The sequence below is a fragment of the Barbus barbus genome (assembly GCF_936440315.1).
Source record: "Barbus barbus genome assembly, chromosome: 21".
Classification (NCBI taxonomy): domain Eukaryota; kingdom Metazoa; phylum Chordata; class Actinopteri; order Cypriniformes; family Cyprinidae; genus Barbus; species Barbus barbus.
In genome coordinates this window covers 3,391,034-3,418,432 of record NC_136749.1, presented here as the reverse complement: position 1 = coordinate 3,418,432, position 27,399 = coordinate 3,391,034, and the positions used below count along the sequence as shown (strand labels likewise).

At 37.1% G+C, this 27,399-nt stretch overlaps 3 protein-coding genes across 4 annotated transcripts; 2 read left to right on the top strand and 1 right to left on the bottom strand.

Annotated features, from left to right (window-relative positions):
- Positions 1-1,944: 1,944 nt before the first annotated feature.
- LOC306887291 (uncharacterized protein) lies at positions 1,945-6,089 on the top strand (the record flags this gene model as incomplete). Its single annotated transcript, XM_079444917.1, has 6 exons — positions 1,945-2,120; positions 2,336-2,604; positions 2,947-3,137; positions 3,961-4,054; positions 4,851-5,047; positions 5,896-6,089. Exons 1-6 carry the CDS (start codon positions 2,031-2,033, stop codon positions 6,087-6,089), a joined length of 1,035 nt encoding a protein of 344 aa, XP_079301043.1. The 5' UTR covers positions 1,945-2,030.
- LOC306886901 (uncharacterized protein) lies at positions 5,068-9,169 on the bottom strand. Of its 2 annotated transcripts, XR_013785648.1 has the most exons (7): positions 8,896-9,169; positions 8,039-8,167; positions 7,528-7,721; positions 7,184-7,331; positions 6,534-6,738; positions 5,661-6,454; positions 5,072-5,380 (listed from the first exon to the last, which is right to left on the bottom strand). XR_013785648.1 is itself a non-coding variant. In XM_079444265.1 (6 exons), the coding sequence occupies exons 1-6, from the start codon at positions 9,106-9,108 to the stop codon at positions 6,150-6,152; spliced, it is 1,194 nt and encodes a 397-aa protein (XP_079300391.1). In that variant the 5' UTR covers positions 9,109-9,163; the 3' UTR covers positions 5,068-6,149. The 2 variants fall into 2 exon arrangements, 1 of the variants encoding a protein (XP_079300391.1); XM_079444265.1 differs by having other exon boundaries at positions 5,068-6,454; positions 8,896-9,163.
- An 8,492-nt stretch (positions 9,170-17,661) lies between these two features.
- Positions 17,662-26,658, top strand: lin28aa (lin-28 homolog Aa; the record flags this gene model as incomplete). The annotated part of the gene is made up of 3 exons (XM_079444916.1): positions 17,662-17,862; positions 22,060-22,244; positions 26,439-26,658. 3 exons carry the CDS (start codon positions 17,662-17,664, stop codon positions 26,656-26,658), a joined length of 606 nt encoding a protein of 201 aa, XP_079301042.1.
- Positions 26,659-27,399: the final 741 nt, after the last annotated feature.

Below are 27,399 nucleotides of genomic sequence, written 5' to 3'. Positions count from 1 at the left end.
TATTAATGTTATGACTATTATTGTTATGATATGTATTCATCACCAGGCCGCATTCACTTTCAATGTAATGATGAGAGAAACCAATGCTGCGTCCCGATTCACATACTATCTGTCCTAAATAGTATTCGAAAATAGAATTAGTATGTCCCAAATCTAAGGCTGTGTTCGAAATGGCATACTTGCCTACTGCTTACTGCCCAGTAGCAACAGGCGTGTAAATAGTAGTTAGGTGGCAGATATTTATACTTCAATACCCTAGTACATTATAAAACAGTATGCAATAACATATTGAGTGTAAGTCTTATATTTAGCCTATAATTACTATTCCCTGCCTCCAGTTGACTCGCGCATTTGAAGATGAAACGTTACATGGAGTGCATTGCATTCTGGGAAACAGTATCCCATGCAGCGTCTTCAGATGCATACATCAAATTTCAGCAAATGTAGCAGGCAATCCAGGCATTCCATGCATACAGAAAAATCCACATACTATTCACAGTATACACACAGCATACTGGAGTATAGTAGGAGTTGTGTGGTAGTATGCCATTCCGAACACAGCTTCTGTACTGATTTCAGTGTTTTAGCAGATTCTGGCAAATATAGTAGGTCATCTGGGTATGCCATGCATACAGAAAATGTGCATACTAAGCACAGCATATATACTGCATACTGCAGAAATAGTAAGAGTAGTATGCTGATTGTATGGCATTTCGAACACAGCCATAGTATGATTAAAAAAGTATGGCAAAGATTCCCGGATGGTCTACTACTTGCGGGTTGAATTTGTAAGTGCAGATCGATGCAGACTCTAATATTGCCCACAACACATTGCGCGGTGGACAAGGATTCGATTATAACTACAAACACGCATAAAAAGTGTTTTAAAAAAACTACAAACATGGCGGATATGCGCGACCGATGGACAGGTAGAAAAAGGGATTTGAGTGATAAATAATCAATGCTAACCTCAATGTCTAAAAAATATTTATTTAATGTTATCCACGTTATATTTCATCTGCAGCAACACTATGAACGTTTATAATGATATGTTTGGTCATTAACTTCGAAATGCATAATTTTGCAAACATGTGAGCAGAGTTCTCGGCAGGAAAGACCTGCAATGTGCTTTATTTCTCTCCAATGCAGCTATGACGAAGAAGTATGTCCCAAAGCTTGCCTTACACTCAAAAGTATGTGTTGTGTGTGTGAGTGTGTGTGTGTGTGTGTGTGTGTGTGTGTGTGTGTGAAAGTGTAGAGAAGACTTTTGTCAGATTTTAATTTTAAAATGTAAAAATATTTTGGAGTGGAGGGTGGACAAAAAATATTTTAGCAATAAAACGTTGCCAAATAAACCAAGAAATTATGTGGAATCATTGTTATCATGTATCACCAAAATGAGTGCAGTAGGTTACATTTTAAGCACATATAGAGAAGATGCAGTAGATGGCGCTAGAAGAGTGATTTATTCTCAGAAGTGTCCAATTCTCAACACACCTTTCCGAAACTTTCTAGTGCAGCGTTTCTTCATCCCCGCTTTAACTATTTTGCATGTCCCTCTTTCTAATGCACCTGGTTCAAATCACCAGGGGTCTCATTTATTAAAAAAAAATCCTAAAAGTGTGCGTACACACAAAAGTTTTCGGATTTATAAAACCATGAGTATGGGTCCGTGTATATTTTGGTCATTGGATTTTCCTTTCAGAAACGGATATTAAAAAACAAAAAACAAGTGGTTATTTGATTTTTGTTTTAAAATACAAAATATAAAATTAAAATACAAAGCGTTTCTCTTTTTCAGTGTCAAAAAGAGATGAGCGAAATTTTAAAAATGATTTGAATTTCACTTTCTATTTCGGATATCAAAAAATAAAATTACTTTAAAACAGAAACGAAAAAAAGGCCCGTTTGTTCATATTCCGAGACCGGATGTGACTAGCACTCACGTGAAAAGACCGCCACATTTGACAGTTGTGAAGAAATTAAGTTACGTGCTGTGACGACTAATTGAGCGTGAGAGCAGAGCAGACATGGAGCCATACGTTGTTTTTCGAAACAATAAAAGAGTCTCTCTCAGGGAAGAAGACATGACTGCAGAAAAAATAAGTCGCATTTTCCAGGTAAAAAATGTTATAAGCTAACGTACGATCTCTAACGATAGCTAACGTTAACGTTCGCTGGCGAAACCGTAAAACTTTTCTTTTAACGGAAACATTGTGGTGTCTGATTTTAAGAAGTTAATCTCTCAGTAGTCACTGGAAAATATTAGAACTAATTGAGAAAAATTTGGAAATAAACACTTGCGGTTATTTGATTTAAATGCATTTCTTGACAGGTCTCAGCACATAGTCTATATGTGACTGACGACGCAAATGTGGCCATTTTTCCTGGAGCTTCTGGTTTTTTTAGTACATTGGACCTTACACCAAGAGCTCACTATGAGGTTCATGGTGAGGAGGAGGACACCTCATCATCTTCAACTGCCACAGCTCGTTTTTCATTTATGCGATCACCTGCGACTGTTACTCCTAGTACATCATCATCATCTGCTCAGCGGGCTGCCTCAGCCCCCCCCAGGGCCACTGCCTCTAAAACATTTCAAAGGTAACGTTAACTTCTTAAATGACTGTGATACGATTTATAAATTTCAGGGATGCAAACGGTCATTGTGGAGAGCGCAGTGCATGTTTGCATAGCAACGACAGACGCCACGGGAAAGTCTAATATAATTAGATATAAAGGAAAAACACCTCATCACATTTGATAATATTATAATCTCCAGCTGCCTCCTTTTTAGTTGTAGTGTAATAGTTAATACTACTTGTACTTTTCATTTACATTTTAACATCCCCCCCCTGACTTTCATAACCTCTGCCAAGAAAGTGGTGAAGGTTATGTTTTTGCAGTGTCTGTCTGCATGATTATTTTAATATGATGTTCTTCCAGATCGGTTTTTCTTGCTGAGGTGGTTGGTGGGAGGTTGAGTCCCAGCAGAATGGTGGTGATCCGGTTTTTGGAAACTGAGGCTACCCTTCAGGGGATAATCGGTAAAGTTCAAGATGCCATTGGGTGTCATGACCCAATGGTATTGACTGATGTGCAGGGGAATGCCATTTTGGAGTCTGAAGGCACAACTGGTGAGAAACATTAAAGGGTTAGTTCACCCAAAAATGAAAATTATCTCAGTTTAGACTTCCTTCTTTGTCGCATCATAATTTAAGATTTTTATGATGACATCTGATAGCTAAATCACTCCTCAGAAGTGTTATAGGTGGCTGAAACTTGCTCGATCAGAAAACGTAATTAAGACATTGTTAAAATAGTCAAAGTGACTCCAGTGGCTCAACCATACGTTTATAAAGCGACAAGATTGCTTTTTGTGCGCTAAAATCAACAAAATAACGACTTTATTCCACTATTCATACGTCTTCACACAGGCTCACTGTTGGTCTACGCAGGTCATTTGAGTGGTGCGTGTGACGTTCAACCCAGAAGCTCTACGCACATAGACTAAGTAAAAACACCAAGGAAACACACAAGACCAATGCTGAAGAGAATAAATAGTGGGATAAAGTCGTTATTTTGTTGATTTTTGCACACAAAAAGTATTCTCGTCGCTTGATAAACGTATGGTTGTCTAGAGTCACTTTCACTATTTTAACAATGTCTTAATATTTTTTCTGATTGAGCAAGTTTCGGCCACCTATAACACTACTGAGGAGTGATTATCAGATGTCATCATAAAAATCTTAAATTATGATGCGACAAAGAAAGGAAGTCTTACAGGGTTAGAATAACATGTGGGTGAGTAATAACTGACATAATTTTTGTTTTTGGGTGAACTAAACTTTTAATTTTGTTTTATTTTTAAGTCTTTACTTTTGTGATTTAAAATTAGAGGGGATGAGATACACTCATGATGATTTAACCTTTTTTCTGGTTTTCACCCCTAATGTAAAGGGTCCCAGTACTGGAAACAAAATGCAAGAAAGATTCTTGCTATACAAGAACAGGCCTTCCAGGAGGTACAGGGCTCTAAAAGGAGGAGAATGAGGTCATATTAAGTATTCATATTTCTCTTATTTGTCCATATATTGAAAGGCATTGTTTATTTACTTTTATTACATGGCTTGGCTGAATTCCAATGTAGAATGCTGTCTGTTATTTCTTGATAACAGACCGTTGCCATGAAAAACAGCGCGTTGCTATGGACGCAGAACGGACTATTTTCTTTGGCGGAAGCAATACAATCGTTTTTAAATCAATAAACTCCTTTTAAAATCAATAATTCGTGGCAAATTATTTATTTATTATTTTGTAGGTAGCCATGTAATAAGCGGGATAATGTATAGTGAGCCGGTTGTTATAGTGAATAACAACTATAAGCGTCGGGATCCCGTTCAGCCTGCCGGGGTTGTTATTCACTATAACAACCGGCTCACTATACATTATCCCGCTTATTACATGGCTTGGTTTAATTCCAATGTAGAATGCGGTCTGTTATTTCTTGATAATGTATAGCGAGTCGGTAGTTATTGAGAATACAACCCCTTCAGGCTGCTCAAGATCCCTCCGCTTCGCGTCGGGCTCCCGATACAGCCTGTCGGGGTTGTATTCTTAATAACAACCTCCTCGCTATACATTATCCCTTACATATTTGTCCTTACCTTTGTTGTCCAGACTATTGAAACTTTATTTCAAATCAGCACCGGTTTGCCAACCCTTTGGCCATTAATGCTTCTGTATTTTAGTGGCTTCTATAATGTTTGGGCCAAAGATTTATTTGGCTACCACAAGCAAAACCGCTAAAACACAAACAGTATATCTATTATGTGTTTTCCTTGTAATAGCCGAAAAGATGAAGATGCTGCTGGAATTGGAGAGGTGACTGAGAAGATAGAAGAGCTTGTACTGGCATCACAGACCTTACCAGATATCACTGCAGCAATCAAAGAGCTCACCAATCTAGCTGCCACTCAAAGAGTGATCCTGACTCCTTCCCAGCTACAGACCATCAAGCAAGGATTCTGCTGTGTTATTTGTATGAGTGAGTAAACAATAGATAGTCATTGTCCCACATGTACATTTATTTTGAATCCAGTTTGATCAAGAATTGTAATTTTCCAAATATGCATTATTACATTTTTTAACCATGGTCACCTATGTCTCATCCACTACAATTAATTACATGTACAAATGCAAACCTTTGTGTTAAAACTTATGATGTAACGATACATTAACAAAAGCTGTGTCTGAAATGGCTCCCTATCCACTATATAGTGCACTATTTAGGGTGTCTGCCTATTTGTTTCGGTGTCCGAAATCTGAGTGAACGACATCATTCCCTACATTCGTTCACTACTTTTACCCACAATCCTCTCTGAATTAGAGTGTACATCCGATGTACCTATTAACCTATTATTTAGACAATATATGAAATATTAATGTTAACAACGTCACATATTATTACAATACCTGACTGTTAGTCAAACACATAAAATTGTGTTAATGCCTAAATAATATTTTAATAAAACAAAATTACCTTATTAATATTTTATTTAATTTTAACAAGTCATCTATATAAAATTGTCTAAAGCTCAGTCCTCTACACATTGAATTGTGGTAAATAGTGCTTCAGCAAGTGTACATCGGATGTACACTCTAAATCAGAGAGGATTGTGGGTAAAAGTAGTGAACAAATGTAGAGTATGATGTCGTTCAATCAGAAGTTTAAAAAAAGACCAGTTGTGGACTATAGGGTTTAAGAGCTACAGACATTTGTAGTTGGTTATATGTCATTTTCAGAAAATTCTCAAAAAAGAAGGGGTGCTGGTTAAGAGTTAAGGTCATATGGACACACTAAGAATGACTAGTTTTTCTCATTTTGTCTTTTAGAATTTATCGAGGAGCCAGTCTTCACAGAGTGTTGCCGGAGCATTATTGGCTGCAAAACATGTGTGGTACAGTGGCAGGAGACCTCTGTGCACTGTGCAAAATGTAGAGGGAACACTGCAAACAACACCATATTTGAAATTAATGGTCTGTCAGAGACATTTTCTGTTCTGAGATCCCTTTTTGAAGAGGAGTAACATGTTGAATTTTTACACAAACAAATTTACAGTTAACAGTTAAATAGAGCTAATGGCTTTTCACACATTGCGCTGAGTTGTGGTTATAAGACAGAGCAATGCCTGTTTGTATGGGGCAAAGTCATTGTTCACTGCTCTAGAGTACAGTTCTGAAATGTCTGAATAATGCTCAGCAAACTGGTTCTCAACTGTAATCTTGTCCTGTTCAGTTGAAAATGGATCAACTCCAAAAGTTGAATGCCTGGTCAGTGATGATCCCAGCTGTTGGCTGTAAAGGTCTGCTGCTTCAGCTGAATGAGGCAACAGCTCCTGTTGGATTTTTTTGGGACACCCACGGCCAGCCAAGTCATTTGGTGTTCCTTTACCTGTAAAATAAAGAACATACTGATGGTATTGAAAATTATGAATGCCTCTTGTAATCTTTGAAACACGGTTTTATTTCACCTGGAATTCTATGAGCATTCCATGACTCCACCAGCCTTGTAAGACCAATCTCACACAAGCGGCCAGTAAGGTTGGACACACAATATCTCACAAGGCTGTCATCCATGTCTATTTCCTCTTGATCCACCAACCCCATAAGTGCTGTCTTCAGTGGATAGTTGACACGATTGTTGACTTCAGGCCAGATTCGTTCAACTATATGATTCTGAATTTGCAACAAAGATGTGTAATCAGTCAATTTGTTCTGGTGGGTAAATAAATCTTAGTCTATTAAGGAAAAATGGTCATGCAGGATTCCCAGTAAATCTGTAAATGTATTAACTCAGCAGTCATTATGCACATCGACCGCCGAACAAGTAAATTTATAGTTTTACCAGGAATTCTGCTTGAAGACAAATAGGATGTAATTGCTTCTGCAGCAGTTTTTTATTAAGCTGTAACCAGATTTAAAAAAGAAACATGTTCTCAGCCAGTTAATTTTGTTTAATTAACTATAAAATTTGGAAAGCATAGTAATACCAATGACAATTTGTCTCATACATGCAAAACAACATTATACTGCTAAAGCAAAACTAATAATAGTAATAATAATAAAAAAGCAGGGATACAAGTGAATTGCTGAAGCAACCAAACAAACTGTTGAGCTGTACCTTTGTGGATGAAGTCTGTATATATGGCCTTCGCTCCTGATTATGGCGGTGAGATGACAGCAGCTCCTGCATGAAAAGCGTCAAATAAAACTCCTTGCCATGATCTACTCGTACCTGGTCCCACATACCATAGGCAAGTACTGCAGGCCTATTGGATAAAAAAGTGTTTTATTTTGTGCAAAACTTTTCAAACTTAACTGTTATTAGTTATTCTCAGTATAATAGGCTTCATAACAATATACTGTAGATGTTCAACAGTTATTATATGTTTTATATTCTATCATGAATGTTAGCCATGTGTATGCACTTTCTTTATTGTCCACAATAATAATAATTGCCATTACCTGAAAACATCTTCATAGATGGCAAGGTTGTTTTTTATAGGCATTGTAGAATGACCAACAATCTTTTTGCTAAAGCCATCAATGGCTAAAACATGGGTGACCCCAAACATAGCCAGTTTTTCGTTTTGGTCCATATGAACCTTTTGACCCATGTAATCAGCTTGATATGGTATGGGGTTGAGATTGCGGGCACCCTAAGAGAGATAGGAAAACGATGTAACTATTTCACACAAAAATAAATCTCATTAGTCCTATATGGCTGCATATTTTACAAATATAACCTATTGTCTATTTGTGTCTCTATCAAAAAAGTAAAATGAAAATTAGGGGTTTGTTCTGATTATAGGCTTAATATAAATATCTGCAAGTTTTTAATCTTAATCTAAGTAACTGCAGCTAAACAGCAAAAAAATAAAACACAGACAAAAAAAAAAAAACATTATCTCATATTTACACATAAATTCCATCCACATATTTGATTATGTATTAGAGAGAGGAGACAGTAACAGACCTGACGTCTTGCTTCATGGTATGGCTGATGAATAGTTCTGAGCGCTGATCCAATTCGTATCTCTGCAGCATGCACTCCTTTCGTGGCGAGATACCCCTTCATCATCTTTCTTCCATATGTAGGTCCAGTCTAGAAAATAAAAAATATACAGCCTGTCTTTTTCTACGTTCCAAATATTTACCAACTGATGTCTGTTTAATGAAATAAAACGTTTTTGTGTTATGGAATGTATCAGTGTTGTGAGGATTATGTTAACTGTGACTTAGAAACTATTTATAAACAATGGAAGGCTGAGGCTATTTATTGGGATTTATGTACCATTCGTAATAAACGGGCATAAAAGATGCCAGCCAAATAAATTTGATAAGACATATAAATGCGGGACATACTGTGCATATCACATGTTCTCTCTCTCTCTCTCTCTCTCTCTCTTAACTTCAATTCTTAAATCTATAAAATTTACTGTAGGCTATAGTACATTTTTTGAGAGGTATATATTTTGGGACAGTTTACAGCCATTTATTTATTTTTTAATCTCAATAACAATAATTCTCATATTGCAGACCAGTCAATTGTAAATTGGTTTACAGACCCATGTTCAGTGCTGACTTGACTGTTTTTATTTCAACCATCTCTCTCTCTCTCTCTCTCTCTGTCTCTCTCTCTCTCTAATTCAATAGGGCTTTATTGGCATGAAAGTTTTTTGAAACAATGTTGCCAAAGCATATACAAATAAAATATATACATAATATATACAAACACAATAAAACAGTTATATGAACAATAATAAAATAATAATAATAAATTTAATACTCTCTCTCTCTCTGTAGTAAAAAAAAAAAAAAGCAGGATCATACCTCGGTTATAGCTTTTGCCACCTCCAACTCCAAATGTGCGTCAGGGAGTCCCATCAAACTTAATCCATTTTCACTGCAAAATCTCCTCACGTTTCTTGCGGAACATCCTCTTGCTCCCCCATTTACTTGTGATATCTGCGCTGAGATTTCTGTGGATGACAGGCCTTGTTTTGCCATGTCTAAAATCATAACTGAGTAAGGTTCTAAAGACATTTTATTCTGGGCTAAGCACGGCTAAGCACTGTCAAATGTGGCGGTCTTGTCACGTGAGTGCTAGTCACATCCGGTCTCGGAATATGAACAAAAGGGCCTTTTTTTCGTTTCTGTTTTAAAGTAATTTTATTTTTTGATATCCGAAATAGAAAGTGAAATTCAAATCATTTTTAAAATTTCGCTCATCTCTTTTTGACACTGAAAAAGAGAAACGCTTTGTATTTTAATTTTATATTTTGTATTTTAAAACAAAAATCAAATAACCACTTGTTTTTTGTTTTTTAATATCCGTTTCTGAAAGGAAAATCCAATGACCAAAATATACACGGACCAGTATGCCACAACCCGCGCAAAAATCACTTTACAAATCCGAGTCAGGGGGAAATTGTGCGTACGTGCATCTCCACCCCAAAATAACCTATGCATGTACTCATCTGCATATCATAAGCAGTGTTGGGGAAGCTACTCTGAAACTGTAGTTTGACAAGCTACAAGCTACTCGTAAGTTAAAGTAGTTAAACTACAGTCAAGCTACCCTTTTGGAAAAGTAGTTAGCTACACTACAAGTTACTATCAAAAAGTAGCTAGCTACATTGAAACTACTTTAGATTTTTTTTGAACAACGTATATTATAAATAACTGAATAAGTGTCTGAGGAATGTTTTAAGTAAAATATTTAGTGTTTAAAACAATGCAATACAATTATGATTTCAAAGAGTATTGTTTTATTACACACAACACTCAATATCTCAGACTGTTACAAAAAGTGTAACCTTTACTTGTCGTTTCTTTGAGAGACATGAACTTGGACAAATAAGGCCATGGGTAATTAACGTTAGTTGTTTCTCCATCCTCCAAATCTGCCGCCACGTCTTGCTCCATCATGGATAATATGGGTGTGTCAACCCACTTCTGTACGTCAGTGAACCGTTAGCCGCAAGATGCGTGATTAAACAACAGGTGGCGGTAATGGCAAAAAATGAGTTTGTAATCAAACAAGAAGAATATCCTTGCATCGCGCTGATTCGCGCAGGCTCGACAAAACGCAATGTAGCTTTTGCTCGCGCTACACCGCTACTTGCTGCAAAAAGTAGTTAGCTACTGGAAAAGCTGCACTGTTTAAAAAGCAACTGAGCTACTGCCAAGCTACTGAAAAATGTAGTTAAGTTAGTAGTATAAGTTAGTAACTTGTAGTTAACTACTCCCCAACACTGATCATAAGGTGTGTTCGGTTTGAAGCGGCGCTGCGCAGAATGATGGCTGTATGACATCAAAGTACCGCGAGAGCGATTCGAAAGCTTAAGAATTCATCTGCTGTCTTATCGCTCTCGCGGTACTTTGATGTCATACACTGATCATTCTGCGCAGCGCCGCTTCAAGCCGAACACACCTTTTCCATGCATATTCCATCCATGTGACACCATGGGCCAGTTGCATAGCATTAGGTTGACCAGCTAGCGGCTGCCAAAGGGTAACCAGTCTTTGTTTTCCAGTACAAATAAGAACAATCTACCTTTTCATAACTGAATTAAAAAAGTTATGAAAAAGGTAACTAACTTTTTAAGACTAGTCTAAATGTTTAACACCGTCAAAGGTAAGACATTAAGGAAATATGAGATATGCATTAAATGCACTATACAGACTAAATGCAATTTGTGCCATACATTATTTTTTATTGCTAAAAACATCCAGTATCCTTGTTATGGTTTAGAATAAATATATCAAAATATCCATAAAAACAAAACTGTTTAGTTCTCAGATAAATAGCTAGCCTATTTTAGAATTGATGTGAGAGAGATCCAGCCAGATTAAGTATTTCCGTAAAAGAGTCGTTTATTAAAAAATATATATAATTTGAACTGGAAACAAATCATAAGTGGTAACAATTACAAGTGATTAAATGTAAAATATTAAAAGAAAAGATTAATAAAGGATTCAATATCCAAACTGAATATATTCTGCTAAAATTCTAAGAGAATAGTCTAAATATCTGAGTATAATAATCTTTAAAAGCTATGAGATGAAGATCTTCAGAGCATGTGTAGCAGAGTGAGTATGATTGGCTGGCGTTACCCAATCAGTGTTTGTACTTTGATTGGTCAGTTGGGTAAGTATCATTAACCTATTAGTGTCTGTGTTGTGAAGATAAAAGAGGGAAGTGTTTGGCTGATTGGGATGCATCATCCTTTGAAAGAGTGCTAGCAGTTGAGTTATCCTCCTGTCTGTCATGTGTGCTGGCTGCTGGCCAGTTTTTATGAGTAGCTTTTTCTGTTCAATGTCCGGCAGGTTTGATTGCACGTCCAGCGGTTTCCAGTGATCTTAATTGAAGCCTAACAAACATCATAACTGACTGCACTGCTGCTCTGTTTTGTCAGTTTTGTCTGGAACTCATCTGGGTCCATCGGTTATATTTTGTTGGTTTTATTTGTGTTTGAAGCACTGGCACAGGATTGCGCTGGTCTGTGCGTGAGACTATAGGTTTTTGTAATCTGGCTCTTTTTGGCCACTTTATTTCCCTCCTCAGTGGCTGTGTTTGTTTGTGCTTTGGTGTTTTTGTGTGTAAACTGTTATTGAATTGACTTTTGTCAAAGCGAGGTTAACTTGACATGCTCGAGGATGTTGTTGTAGTTTTTACTCTCTTTGAGCAGGCTCTGCAGATCTCCAAATATCAATAGGCCAAATACCATTGAGCTCTAAGAAGAAAGAGCTCAAGAAAATTGAAGACTAATTGAACAACATCCGTGCATATACGGAAATGGTTTGGAAGACAAGTCTCCAACACCTTGTGCAGACATCATTAAAACATAAAATGTACTTTATATGTCAAACGAAGGAACAAAACATATTACGTAAAACCTTTTTATATGTCAAGGAAAAAGGATATAGGCCTACTACCTCAGAATATGATCTTAACTAGAATTATAAATACAATGCATAAAACTTGAGTATCTGAGTAACATCAGACAGTAATATGAATATAATGTAATAAAACCACAAATGAATCATAAAAGATAACTCGTAATAAATATACTGTATAATAAATAAGAACATACGACATGGATGAATATGAAACCATAACCATATTTTCAAAATTTGCATACACCCAATACACCAAGAATATAACTGACCTCATTCTTTTCCACAGGACAAATAGTATTTGTTTCAAACCATTCAAATCAAATTAAATGTATGCTTTGCTGAAAAGGTGAACATCTTCTAGCTGTTTTTAGTGGAAACAGATCAGCCTAGATTATTGCAGTGTAAATACAACTTATATACACGCCAAAGTCCATTTCTGAATATCAATCAGTCTTTATTTGGCGTAGCCTACTATTTGCACGTTCATGAGATCGGGTAGGGAGCTCATCATATTTAGATTTAACTTCTGCGTTACAACTTTATGTAATTTAAGTGAGAGTGGAATATGTAAATGTGTATATCGAAATGAAAACGGTTTAACTCCTCACTCTCTCCAGGAAAAAGAGTTTGTACGCGTGGTTATGTCCGTACTGTGATTTACGCAAAGTTTATTTTTTATAAATCCCGATGCTTGGAAAATTGCGGACGCATATTTCTATGCCCATTTTGTGTATGCGCAACGTTTATAAATCAGAGCCATTACACATTGTGCAGTTCTTTTCCTCCATGAACATTTAAACGGAATTCTGTGACTATATATATATATATATATATATATATATATATATATATATATATATATATATATACACACACAAATTATTAAGCCGCTAAACAAAAAGTCCTGCACATAGAACTGATCAATGTTAAACTTATTAAACAGACATTATTACATACCTTAAGCGGATCCCACTTTCTCGGAATGGCTATAGCAGAAAGCATGAGTGACAGCGATGCAGGGAGTGACTCATGTATGTATGCAATTGCGTGGGGCCCCGCGGTGCAGGGGGCCCCCCGCGGAACGCTATTTTTCTGATGGGAAGTGAGAACAGTCTTTTTTTTTTTTTTTTTTTGGACTGGTGCGTAATTGGGTAAATACCGGACTACCGATAAGCTTGACGTCAAACAATACTGTTATCGATAGGTGCGTTGTTTAATCTCAGTACTTCTGCGTTAATGGCGAATTAGAAGCTGTTCTCATAAACCGATCTCAAGCTGTCTTCCGTCAGAGGTTTGGCACGACATGCAGCGGCCCAATCTCAAACTTTAATAATTATAATGCTGAAGGTGAGGTACAATTCATATTTCTTTAATAAATAACTTATAAAATAATTTATGAGGCGTAATTTTACAAACAGCATAACATTTGGCATGACCTTCACTCTCCATTATGGGTATTATTGTGCCATTGAGTGTACACTCCTTATTGCAGTAAATGATGGAATTGAATGAGTGCACTCAATAATTAACTCTATGGTTTCGGACACCACTACAAATGGCTGTCGCCTCAAATCGTACCCAACAGGTATAAGGGGTGATTTCAGATAAAGGGGACATCAGGAGCCCCTGAACTTTTCCCGGTGGGCCGATCACCGGGGATCAGACAAAGGGTATTGTTTTAGTTTCATGTGTTCAAGATGTTTTTCATTACAAATACCATAGTTTATTATTAGTAGTAGTAGCAGTTGTGTAGTAGTAGTTTTGTTGTTGTTATAAATGTATAAATTATAAATCTATGGTAATTTATTGTATTTGCCTGATTCATGATCTTAATAAAACAGTTCATTCTGGATTCAAATAAAAAATAAATAAAAAAAAAATACTAAATTATTCCTGTGGTAGAAAACGTTGTGGCACAAAGATATTCTAATCTAAAGGGGGCCCTTAGGTTTGCTGTAGTCCCAGGGCCCTAAGTGTTCTCTGCAGCTATTACAACAGCATGGCTTCGTAGCAGAAGAGTGCGGTGCTGAATTGGCCTGCCTGCAGTCCAGATCTTTCACCTATAGAGAACATTTGGTGCATCATTAAACGACAAATATGTCAAAGACGACCACGAACTCTTCAGCAGCTGGAAACCTATATCAGACAAGACTGGGACCAAATTCCAACACCAAAACTCCAGAAACTCATAACCTCGATGCCCAGACGTCTTCAAACTGTTTTGAAAAGAAGAGGAGATGCTACACCATGGTAAACATGCCCCTGTCTCAAATATTTTGAGACCTGCAGCAGGCATCAAATTTGAAATGAGCTCATTTTGTGCATAAAATTAAAAAATTTCTCAGTTTAAACATTTGTTATGTTATCTATTGTGAATTTTATTCACCATAGACTATTGTCTATTGACCAAAGAGTCGAGAAGCTGTGTTAACTAATCAAACAAGCCTGGTATAGTGGTTCATGATGAGCACAGTTATGTTTGCTTATTTGCTCATAGATGATATAAAAGCATACCCATATCATAGACTTATAAATCATAAAAAACAGACTTTTTATATATCTAGACATAAATAATGTTGTATTAGAGACCTTTAAAAACAAAACTGAAAAGACACTTTATTATAAAAAATGAAGTTTAATAATCATATAACGTTTCAAGATATTAATGATTAAAAATATATGCCAGTAATTTCTGTAGCATTTTGGACGTCTTTTTATTGCACTTACTTGCATTTAACCAGCAGATGTCCCCAGAATCAACCATGCTCCCATACACACACATATATATATATATATATATATATATATATATATATATATATATATATTCTCTGCTCTCTCTGGAGTGTGTGGATTTTATATTACTGTTTATGTTTGTGTTCAAATGCAGATGAAAAAAAAAGACTGTCTTTTAATCAGTTACTTTTTAAAGAGTTATTGAAACATGTATTTGTCTATAAAAATATGTGAAAGACAGGTGATGAAGTGTGTAGTCTTTCTATTGTAATAAATAGTAATTGAGGGTTTTCCACACAGAAATGCTCAACTTAATATATACTGCATGACAAACGCTCAAAGAATAGGACCCTGCTGCAGCTGACTTAAGCTCAATGTATGTTACAAAGAAATGCTCATATTCTGTTCTTAATTTATCATTTATAGAACACAGTCTTTATATTTTGTTTTAGTATCGATTGATACTCTATAGCTCTTCATAACATTGACTATGTTCCAATTATGACCAGTTTAACAACAAAAAGAAAATGAAAAAATGTAACTAATGGTAAATGCAGAAACATTTTCATTTACATTTGATTCAATAAGCATCATATAAGGATCCCTATATTTTATTTCTAGTTTCATCAACAAAATACGGTGTTTAAACATATTCCTTTCACCATAAATGTAATCTTTGTTTGCACCTTTCAGATACATCATTCATTAGCTTAAAATATCTATCACAAATGCTTCTTTAAAACAATTTTTCTTCACAAAAACAAACATTGTTTTAGTTTATGATTTATCTTGCAGAAATGTCTCTTCTCAGATCCTTGTGATGTAGTAGCATACACATGCTTGCCAATGTAATTAGGGGTTATTGATAGATAGGTTATTGTTGCGTCACCATAGCAACAATGCATTGATCAATTGGTATGCTGGTTTGATTATCGATTGTTTGGATGGGGGAGGGCAGCTCTGCATCTCTGGTCACAGAATGATGATGGATGAAACGAAACATGTCCAAAAACGCGCCAGTTCACGCGATACGCGTCTATCAGAGCTCAGCTTCCCTCGCCTCTGTCATCATTCAGCGGATCAGTGTGCCTGCTGCCTCCGGGCTTTCTCTTGCATTCTCACATGTGATAGTTATTACATATTCAAGCCAAATTTGAACACCACTATGATTTTATAACTGGTGAAAAAAACAACATCTAGCTAAATATTCGACAGAACTGTGGGAGCTTTACGCACGCAGTTATAACTTCGAGGTTAATACATGTATTAATGAAAACGTATTGCACAAATTTCATTTATTTTTAGTTTCGTATGCTATAATAATAATTACCTAAACTGTAATAATAATAATAAAATGGCCTATAAATGTAATATATAAAACGATATAATAATAATAATAATAACAAACGGTAATAATGTCGAATAAAGAGCTAAATATCATGTATTTTGTGTAGCCTAACATCTGATTTAAATCAAAAGATCGGTTACATTTTCCCTGATCACAGATTTATTGTTTATAATAATGGATAATAAATGACTGAAGCTGCTTTCAGTCTATTTCTAATGGTCAGTATGATCAGAACAGAGACCCCAAACACACAGAATGACTCTCCTTTTGAGCATAACTTCACACCGTTTCATTTAGAAACATCTAAAACTAATCGTGTCATTAAAACAAAATGCTTAAGAATTTATCAGAATTCAACAGATCAATGACCAACATGTTGAGAACCACGTAATTAAATGACGATAGGTTTAACTTTAGTGTCATTCGCATCGTACAAACAAACATCTAATGTGGGGTTTTGGTCACCTATGTGTGGAGGAGTTTGGGGGCCGGGCGTTTGCGCGGTGGTCTCTATGTGTGATTGGCTTGTTTTGGACAAAGGGGGGCATCCATTGAGGAATTGGTGTTGGTCATCCTGGAGGGGAGAGTGATTGGGAATCACGTGGACTTGACCGAAACCGGGAGAGAGAGGGGGTCGAGAAGCATCATCAGTTCAGAGCAGCCACCGAAACACCCAGAGAACACCTGGAGAACCGAGATTTAACGCAAACATCCCACACTGAACATAGGGGAGGCGAAGAGAGGAGCCCATGGCAGAGGGTAGGCTATGTCATTTGTTTTGGAAGTTCTGGTCTTCTTCATGAAGGTAGTCCACATCAAGGTGTTGCTTGTTTAGGAGACGCGGGGGGTGGGGGTCCACGCATTGTCTTCAGGTTTCTTCTTCTCCGTGACCCCCACCCCCTCGTGTACGCGTGTAAGTGAGGTATCGTGGAGAGCCTCTTTGTTTTACTTGAGTTCTGTTGTGAGAGTGTTTTCATGAGACTTGAGGAAGGAGACCGAGCGTGTGGGTTTCATTCAGCTCAACATGGGTTCAGATTTACACCAGTACTATCAAGGTTTGTCCATGGTTAAATTAATTGATTTTTTAAAATTATAGAAGCCTATTAATTTTTGTGCGATATAGGAAATCATGTATTTATTTATTCAAATAAAAACGAATATTACAATTTTATATATTATATTTTTAAAAACATAAGTTAAAAAATTTAAATGGTTTCACCACAATATCAAGGCATTTCGTTTTGGTGAATATAATTCGTTGCCTCTTATGAAAAAATCGTAATAGCCTAATAACTGCAAAATACATGGAGAAAGTGGCAAATACTAAGTTGTTACATTGCTTTTCAAGCTGCAATATAGGCTAAAACGCTTTAATTGTAAATATGCACAAATGTGTTTTAAAAACTTTTTATTTTTTATATTTACAAAATTACAGTGAACCCTTTGAATAGCCTATATGGCGCAGATTTACTGTATAAATCGTTTAAAACAACCACTGTGGGTTAGATCTGTCAATTATTTTATAATGCAAGTTTCAAATATGTTTCTGCTACATTCAATTTGTGAAATTTCACCTTTGAATACATGCCTGCATGCATATATTTCCAATGATGGTAAATGTGAATGGTTTTGCAGGAGGCTGTAAGAAAGCAGAGGAGGAGGAGGGGCAGGCTGCAGAGGAAGACCCTCAGTCGTACCACGGCATGGGCCTGTGCAAGTGGTTCAATGTCCGGATGGGTTTCGGATTCCTGTCCATGAGCACAAGAGATGGTGTGCCTTTAGAAACTCCAGTCGACGTGTTTGTCCATCAGGTATGTGTAGTGTCAAGTAATTTCGAGTAAAATCAGGCTTGTGACTTTTGGATTATTGCAGAAAACACAAGTTTCTTACACACACAAAAAACATTTTTGTTCATTAAGATAATCTTAACAAATGAACACAACCTAAAAGTTATTTTACCGAAGTCCGTTTGTGGACATTTGTTCTTTTTAATCATAAACTAAATTTTGATCGGTTTTATAGAAAAACAAGATTTATGTCATTTAGCTTCCCAAGTAAATGTATATCGGTTTCAGAATTTCAGAATTTTTTTTTGCAGTAAATGTTATGTCCATATTCTAGTGGTTTGCAGCAGAGCTAATCAAACTTTATTTATTTACTTATTTGTAAAATGAATTAAAAAGTAATTGTGATGCGTGGGAAGTCCTATTTTCACATTTTGAGGTGTTTATAAAACAACTGATTGTGTGCTCTCTAGACATTTAGAAAACATTTTGATGCATTTCAATTTATTCCTTCAATTTGGTCTTTAAAAAGTCATAAATTTGCATTCAAAAAACCCGCAGAAACAGTGATGTACACCACAGATCTAATTTCAGGCATTTGATCAAAAACCTATTCAAAAAAACAATTGACTTGAGGATGATGGAACTGGAAGTGTTGACTTGTTTTGGGTTTTGGTCTACAAAAATACATCATCCCTGCAGCATATTATTCCAACTCTTATTTGCATTGACCTCTTTTCCATTTGGAAAGCCAACATCTGAAAGTAAAATGGTTGAAACAATCTTTCACAAATGTCCAAACAGCATCACTTCCCAGACAAAGTGTTTGAACATCTGCAGTAATTGAATTGGTCCATTCTGGTGTGGTTAGTAGTTCTCGCTGTTACCTCTCAATTCCCATGTAAGTGTCACGTCTTAAAAAAAATAGTCTGGGCTGTCAGCAATTGCACCTTCAAGGAAGATACCTTTAATCTTGTTTCCTGCCATAAAGTCATTAGCCAGATACATGTATGCTACTGAAGTAGCATTTAGGAGCCGGTTTTTGTTGAGGTGACCAACTGGTTGGCCATTTGTGTCTCAGAAACCTAATACATAAATTTGCAACATCATTTACTATAATCATCACAGTCCCAGTGTTCTCTTAAACAGAGTAGTACTGGGCATGTAGTACATTTTCTGTGTTGTTGTTGGTCTATCAGTGAGCAAACTAAAGAGTTGTAAATGGTTGATTGGGGTTTTCAGTAGCAAAAGCCAATGCAAGGTGTCTGATATAATACCATTATTATTGGAATACAACTTAATTATGTATATGCATAATTGAGGTTAAATGAACATTTAACATTTAAACACTCAATTAAAAACCCCAAATATCCAATTTGCATTGAAAAGTTAGAAACCGATCCAATGGGGAGTGATCAGTTCTCTCAAAATGATGTTGTACAGGCCGATATATCAGTCCATCGCCACATGCATTCATGATCCACGTGCTGCACACACGTTCAGTCGTGACAGCGGGCCTCAGCTACTCAACATTAACTCCACCGCTCTTTGTGAGAGCAGACAAAAGAAAGAGAGCGTGACAGATCCTTTCTGTCTTTGTGGACTTTTGCTTCCTATTATGTCACAACCTGCTTGCTTGTGATTTCTCCATCACCTGTGTGACTGTTACGAATGGATCATGCATGTCCATACAGTACAGATCCTGTGAACATGCTCACTTCGTAGGGTTTTTACTGTAGCGAGAGCTTTAAAAGACGCCCTATGAGCATCAGGGGGACGTCAGTGGGAGGAAGGGAAGTTGGGGGTTGGGGGTCACACGTGTCTAGGGAAATAGGTTAACGGTCACTTTGACCGACACACAATGGAAGTACTTGAAAGGGAACACTGCATCTGCCACAACATAAACAATGATGTTTCCACAAAACATACACAACTACAGATCCTTGTCAGCTCCAGCGGGACCTTTTACATCACTTCAGTAAGAAGATCTGTAATACTACTCCTGTAAGGCCAAACCCAAACCTGATGATCCACAGAGAGTGTGTTTGATACGTTGGTCTTATTTATTGAAGTGTATATAAAATATCCAGGAGAAGTGGAAGAATAAAGATTTCTCCTTCATTCCCAGTTTTCAGCAGAATGTTAATAAGATATGTGCTGCATAAACTCTAACTGATATACAGCATCAGATAAATATTACTCATAGCACCTAATACAGATGGACATCATATTTTATGCATTACGGTAAAGAAAATGTTATGTTTGCATAACTAAGCTACTTACAGTTGGTAAAAAAGCAGTTCACGGTCATGGAAACAGTGCTTAAAATCTTAATGGTCATATGCAAAATATAATTTCTATAATCTCTAAATCCACTCATTGTATTCATCAACATTTGTGCATTTGGCAGATGCTTTTTATTTTATTTTTTTTATCAGGTATATCAACACGATAATGTCTGCAATGTATTTGCTGCACGACATCACATCACATCACTGGCATTGTTTGGTGGCAGATGAATATTTCATTCCGTTAAAGGAATAGTTTACCATGAAATGAAATTGTCATTTACCCAACTCATATGATTATCTTTCTTTCGTTGAACACAAAAAGGTGAATTATCTGAGGACTATTCTGGTCACCCTATTCCATGCATGCAATGGCAATAAATAGGGACTGAGGTTTTCAAACTTCAAAAAGAACATAAAAGCGTCCATGCAAATCTTCCCAAGCCGCATGATAGCTTTCAGTGATGAACTGAACTCAATTTTGTGAAAAAAACATTCAGACTAGTCTGATGAGCAAATAAACTGAAGAATGTCTGATTTTTAAAAAATAAATAAATTGGACATCTCATTAACTAATGATATACTTTTAATGTATTTTTGCATCCTTTTTACATTTATGCATTTAGCAGACATTTCTATCCAAAGCGACTTATATTGCATTCAAGGTATACATTTAAGGAGTTCATGCATTTCCAAGGAATCAAACCCATTACCTTGGAGTTGCTAGCAGCATGCTCTACTGTTTGAGCTCTGAGAATGCCATTTTTATTTTGAAGCCAGAAAGCTACACTTCCATGAGTTATGAAAAGTCATGATTAAATGGAAATAGACACAGGTCTGGTCTATATATATATATATAGTGACGTACATCCAAGTGCAATGGAAAATCAAAAAAGGAGGGAACATAAGCTTCAGTTGTTACTTTGAGATGTGAGTGATGAATTCAAAAAATAGAGGCAGATCTGAATGCGCAGTTATGAAGTGTTGTCACTTTTTGATGAAAAATTACAAGGTCAAAAAATAAAAAAGCATGCATGGATGATTCAGTCACAACAAGAACAATAACATGCATTTAGTAAACAGTTAATGATCAGATAAGATTTTCATTTCATGCTGACTTTAAGAACTCCTTGTTTTATTGTCCATAGAAAAGAGAAAGGCATTTGGGTTTGAAACGGCATGAGTGTGAGTAAATGATGGGTGAACTATTCCTTTAAATAATTAGTTCAGGTGCTCATAACAGGAGCTAATTCTTCATGGGGAAAAAGTTAACCCTCAGGATATACTAAAGCCAAGCAACCATTTGAAGAATTTTTCTGGACCCCACATCATCTTCCCAGTGGTCAGTGAGGGGGATTAAGAGACCTGTGTGTGATGTGGGGGGATGTGTGTGTGTGAATCAGGAATGCTGTAACCGGGTCGGGGGATGGTAAGGCCTGGGTTTTTCACACATAAATCACTCGCTTTCTCTTTCATATCCCATAAGAACATACATCACCACATACTCAGCTAGTTAAAGCAATAGTTCACCCAAAAAATGAAAATTTGCTGGATATTTACTCCCCCTTAGGTCATCCGAGATTTACATGAGTTTGTTTCTTCATGGGAAAAGATTTGGAGAAATGTATGATTACATCACTTGCTCACCAATGAATCCTCAGCAGTGAATGGGTGCCGTCAGAATGAGAGCTGATAAACACATCACAACAATCCACATGACTCCAGTTATTTTAATGCTGTGATCCTCGTTTTGCTTTGAAGACCATTTTACTTGAATAGTGTTCCACAGTAACACAAATACTGATGATACCAGATGTTTTGTATTTCAATCCTAACAGCAATTTGTTGCCTTGTGCATGTAAGTAATTGAGTTCCTTTATGAATGTGGATTTGGTCTAGAGACCTTACTGACAATGTCCTTGTCTGCCTCTCTCAGAGTAAACTGCACATGGAGGGTTTCCGCAGTCTGAAGGAGGGTGAGGCTGTTGAATTCACGTTCAAGAAGTCCTCCAAGGGTCTTGAGTCTCTGCGGGTGACGGGTCCTGGAGGAGCTCACTGTCTAGGCAGTGAGAGGAGACCCAAAGGCAAGAGTGTCCAGAAACGCCGTGCCAAAGGAGACAGGTGAGTCATCTCAGAGCTATACACTCTTTGTGTTTTCGCAGTGATGTCTTAGATGAACCATTCTGGGTTCCCCAGTGAACCTTTCAGTGATCAGAGAAGAACATTTGAATAATCTGAAGGACCCTTTACCCTATAGGGCCTTTCTCACTGCTTTAGTTCCAGAACTAAAAGTACAGTACTAAAGTACTGGGACGATTTTGCGCGAACTATTTCCCAGTACCATTTAAAGGGTTGCATTCGCACCGACAGTGGGTACTAGGAAGTGAAGTAAGCCGGTCGACAGCGTAAAAACAAAGAAGAACAACATTAACAACAGGAGGATGGAGGACGCTGTGATCGGAGCTGTGTTTTTGTTGTGTCTCGCGGGTTTCACAATAATGGACATGGAGTTTCGACGTATACATCAAGCAATTGAACGAACGGAAAGGAGGACTAAAAATCTCCAACGAGAATTTGCATTTTCATTGAGGCTGATAGAAGCACAAAACGCTGTAGATGAAGTCTTCAGGTAAATGATACAATGATACAATATTTACACAGTATGTGTTTAAACAGTGTTTTAAATCATGGCGGGTGAGGGCGTTTTCGTAGTTGTTTAGCCAATCAGCGTACACTTACGTCACAAACTGTTTTAGACCCTACTCTGAAGTAGGAGCTAATTTAGTTCCTCCAAACGGAGTTCCTGGAACTAAAACCGTTCCTAGTTCCCGCGGTGCGAACACGCCAAAAAGTGGGTAGTTCCACAATTAGTTTGGGGACTATGAATTGCTAATCCCTTGTTTGGCTGGTCAACCCTGTTCCATGTCATATTCATGTCATATAAAAAAGCTCTTTTATTATTACATCATAGGAGCAACTAAATGTCCTATTTTTCTCTCCAAAAATGTGGTTTGGTCGCCTCAACCCTTTCACCAGATCCTCCCTTCCCCCTCCTCTGGCCTGGGTTAGGGCTGCATGGACAGGCTGTCGATGTGACCTGGATCAATAACTGTTTAAAACGCCTGGTCACTGATGGATTTATACCTGATGGATATCCCCCAATCCTGAGGCTGTTGTTTACAAAGAGGACTCAGTATTTGCATGCCGTTTTAGATTTGATTTGTGAAAAAGTAAAACATTATGCCACAATTATGGTACATTTGATTAAAGAAAGTTCTGTTTGCATACATAGAGCGAGGAGTTTATTTCATGCCATTTTTTTGCTCCCAAATGGTACCAAAACAAACCTTTCCCAGCTCTCAGTGCGGTTGGAAGTTAGAGGCGTATCATATGGCCCATCGGTCAGTCCGTTCTGATTACTGTGAAAGACACCGTGTTGACAGAATCAGATCGTTGTCTCCTCAAAGGGTCTTGCGAGGCTTGCGTTCGATACATCCCTGGAGCATGTTGCCCCTTTAAGAAAACCATATCTGTCCATCATGGTTATTCATTCATTTGAATGGACTTGTTCTACTGAAGCAGCCTTTGTGAAAAAGAAGTAAACTGTTGTAATCTTTTAAAAAAGTTATATACTTTAAAATGATATACTTTTAAAGAATGTGATGTTTCCAGACACTTAATAGCATGTTATATACAATTTATATTACATGCAATTCGAGTAAAAAGGGGTCTTTTATATTGAAACATGTATGTCACATATTTAACTAAACTAGTAATTACACATTTATAATGACGAAGTGGCATTTTAAAATATATTCATTTTAAATATAACATCAAATAATTCACTACAATTGAAATTTGAATGATGTATTTTATATGTGCTTTAGTATGATAATCAACACATCAAAGTACTTTGAAGCATGACAAAATATGATTAAAGCAATGATTTAAAATGTACATGAAGTCAAACTTTTAATTTGACATTATAACATAGTGCACTTTTAAAAAGTGTACTTTAGTGTGTTAAGGACTAAGAAAATGTCTCATTTTAAGTACACTTAAGTGTCTTTTTTTATGTTTTCTGCAAGTACAGTTTAAAAAAAAAAAAAAAAAACACTTTTAAGATTTGAAGAACACTACAAGTGCACATTCAATTATTAAACACACTCCTTTTTCACAAGGGAGAGCAGAATGCTTGACTTCAGGATGTGGAGGAGAAAACGCAGCAGTTTATTTAATTGATACCAGATGAAGGTGCCCGAGAGAGGTCAGGGGTCAGGATTGCCATGGAAACTGCATGTGTTTAGGGACTGGGTGGGGTGTTTGGGGGTTAGGACGGCAAGAGGTCATAGTTCATAGGTTGCTGCTGCAGCTTTTTTCAAACAAAGGCTATCATTGCCTTCTGCACGCTTGGCCTGCTGTCCATCACTGCCGTGTGATGAAGGCCTCGGGTCAGTGCCTATAAACCTCCAGAAGCCACTGTAGTGTTCCCCAAAAGTCCCCTGTGCCCTGCAGTCACCCACATGACCTCAGCTGAGTGGACATCAATGCAGCAGTGACTGCCCCATACCAGGCACCCATATGCCACTGGGAGCTCCGCACATGGCCCTCCTCTAAATAACTGTGTCACAGCCTGGGCATGAATGGACATTCAGAAAAACGTGTTTCAAAATACACTTGGTTAGATTAAAAAACAAAAACAAAAAACAATGTTTTATTTTAATTTGAATATTTGCTCACACTGTTTGGCAAAACATTAACCCTATAAAGCCTATTTTTGCACACGATTTACTACATGCCTTCTGATTGATAGTTTTGACCAGGCATCCTCAAATCTGGCCCACTCCTGCAGAGTTTAGCTCTAACCCTAATCAAACACACCTGAGCTGCTAATCAGAGTCTTCAAGATCACAGGTAGGTGAGTTTGATCAGGATTGAAGCTAAACTTGTCTTTTTCCTTTTATAAGGGATGCATTTAACCCATCCAAGTGTACACACAGTAGTGCACATACACCCGGCGCAGTGGGCAGCCAATGCTGCGGCGCCCGGGGAGCAGTTGGGGGTTCGGTGCCTCGCTCAAGGGTCTCACCTCAGTCGTGGTATTGAGGGTGAAGAGTGTGTTGGTTATTCACTCCCTCTCCTACAATCCCTGCCAGACCTGAGACTCGAACCCACAACCTTCGGGTTACAAGTCCAACTCTCTATCCATTAGGCCACAACTTTAGTAATATTTCAATATGAACACTTACTGGACTTACTAGATTTATCCACTAGATTTTATACAATCATGTTCAAATGTGAGTCTCAAATATGATCATCAGGCTTTTGAGGAAAATGTATTTGTTCATCTCTCAGTCATCATTGTATTGCATAAAACTTTGATCATAAAACGAGTCATATAAATATCATCTTACTAAGACATTACTAGAACAGTGATAGATATATGCATTTTATATAAGAAGTCTTAGTTTGACTGTTATAAAGGTTTTACTGATTTACATTACAAGAATGGCATCTTATATTTGTCCATATAAACATCAGCAGCTGCGCCAAATTGCATATTTTGCCTCCGAATAAAATTTAGGTGTTTTTCCACCTCAAATATAAGCTCCATTTTCTGCTATATCATACTATATGAGCCATAAAAGCTTGAAGTATCAAACATGAAACTCAAAATAGCACATATGCAAATGTGTGTGTGTGTGTGTGTGTGTTTGCCATACCCAGTTTTTATTGGCAAATGAATCCCTTTTTTAGTCATTCTGTGAGAATATTTGACGTGCACATGCCAGCTACGAAACTGTTTATACAGGAAACAAACCTTATTAAGTCTCACATAAATGATTTTTTTAGAATGACCTGATTTTTTATAGTTCAGCATTTTGTGGTACATGTAAACACACTTACCCCCGGTTTCACAGACAAGGCTTAAACCTAGTCCCAGACTAAAATGTAAATCTGAGCTGTTTCAATTGAAAGAAACTTGCACTGACTGATCTTAAAACATGCCTTTGTTTTGTCTTAAGATGCACACCAGTAATGCTTTTTTCTAAGGCATTTTTATAAAAATTACTTAAATGTCCTAATTAAACTATGGCCTAATCCTGGCTTAGTCTAAGCCCTGTTTATGAGACCAGGTCTTAATCACTATTTTATATTCCCAAAACTATTCTAAAAGTCGGGGTTCCATAAATCCCATCCTTAATTTTAAGAGGATTTGAGTTAAACCCTGCTGTAAGACACTTAAGTGATTTTGTTCATAATGGTGATTGTTTTATTCATTTAAGGAAAATTCTTATTATAATTGCCCCACAGGTGTTATAATTGTGGCGGTCTGGACCACCATGCCAAAGAGTGCAAGTTGCCTCCCCAACCCAAAAGATGCCATTTCTGCCAAAGTGTCGCGCACATGGTCGCCAACTGCCCCGCTAAAGCCCAGCAGCCGTCTCAGGGGTCTCAGGGAAAGCCTAGCGGTGTCAAAGAAGAGAAAGCAGAGCACAGTCATTCCCCTCCACCCTCCGGGAGCGCCGACTGAAACAGCAGGGAACGCTGGGACGACGCTTGAAAACCAGTCATATCACTAGAAAGACAAATGCTGATGCTGCTGTTGGAACTCCCTCAGGTCTATAAAAGCAACAGATGAGAAGAATGTCACTTTTTTTACTGGTTTAGCACTCAGGAATAGAGCTGCTCTCAGGAATTTCAGTACAATGTTTGGCGTACAGAAGTAGTTATCTCATATCTCATGAAGGGGACGTTTACATGACAACGCTGCACTAAAAATGGAAAAGTTTCGTTTTTTTACGTTTTGAATACAAACATTGCCAAAATGATCCCTGTTTACAGTAACCCATGTAAAAGACTGAACATGCTGTATTATACGTAAAGAAACACTATGCACCTGCACACAAACGCATTCTAACATACTCGTGCATGCCTACAGATCTACAAAATTCACATTGAAAATTCACGTTTTTTACACAGAGACAATAATGGTATTGTTTTCAAAACTTTGCGATTTGCTATTGCATTTTCAGTCCCCGTTTTAATGAACAGCCGAAACGCATAAAATGTTTTCCATTTTTAGTTGAAAATGGCATCGTGTAAACAACCCCTAGTGATTTTTAAACGTGTTTTCTATACTCCACATGGAATATACTCAAAACAAAGGTCTTATTCTTGATTATTGACTGATTGATGCATTTGAATGTTTCTTGTATTTCTTGATGCTTTTATGAAAATGTTTTGGTGGTGTTCTGGGGTGGGTTTGAGTTGG

What these genes read in the sequence shown, in the direction of transcription:
- LOC306886901 (XM_079444265.1), bottom strand. Translation starts at nt 9,108, where the DNA reads ATGTCTTTAGAACCTTACTCAGTTATGATTTTAGACATGGCAAAACAA. An exon ending in TGGCAAAAGCTATAACCGAG is followed by an intron (nt 8,168 to 8,895) that starts GTATGATCCTGC and finishes TTTATTTTCTAG; the next exon opens with ACTGGACCTACATATGGAAG. An exon ending in ACCATGAAGCAAGACGTCAG is followed by an intron (nt 7,722 to 8,038) that starts GTCTGTTACTGT and finishes TATCTCTCTTAG; the next exon opens with GGTGCCCGCAATCTCAACCC.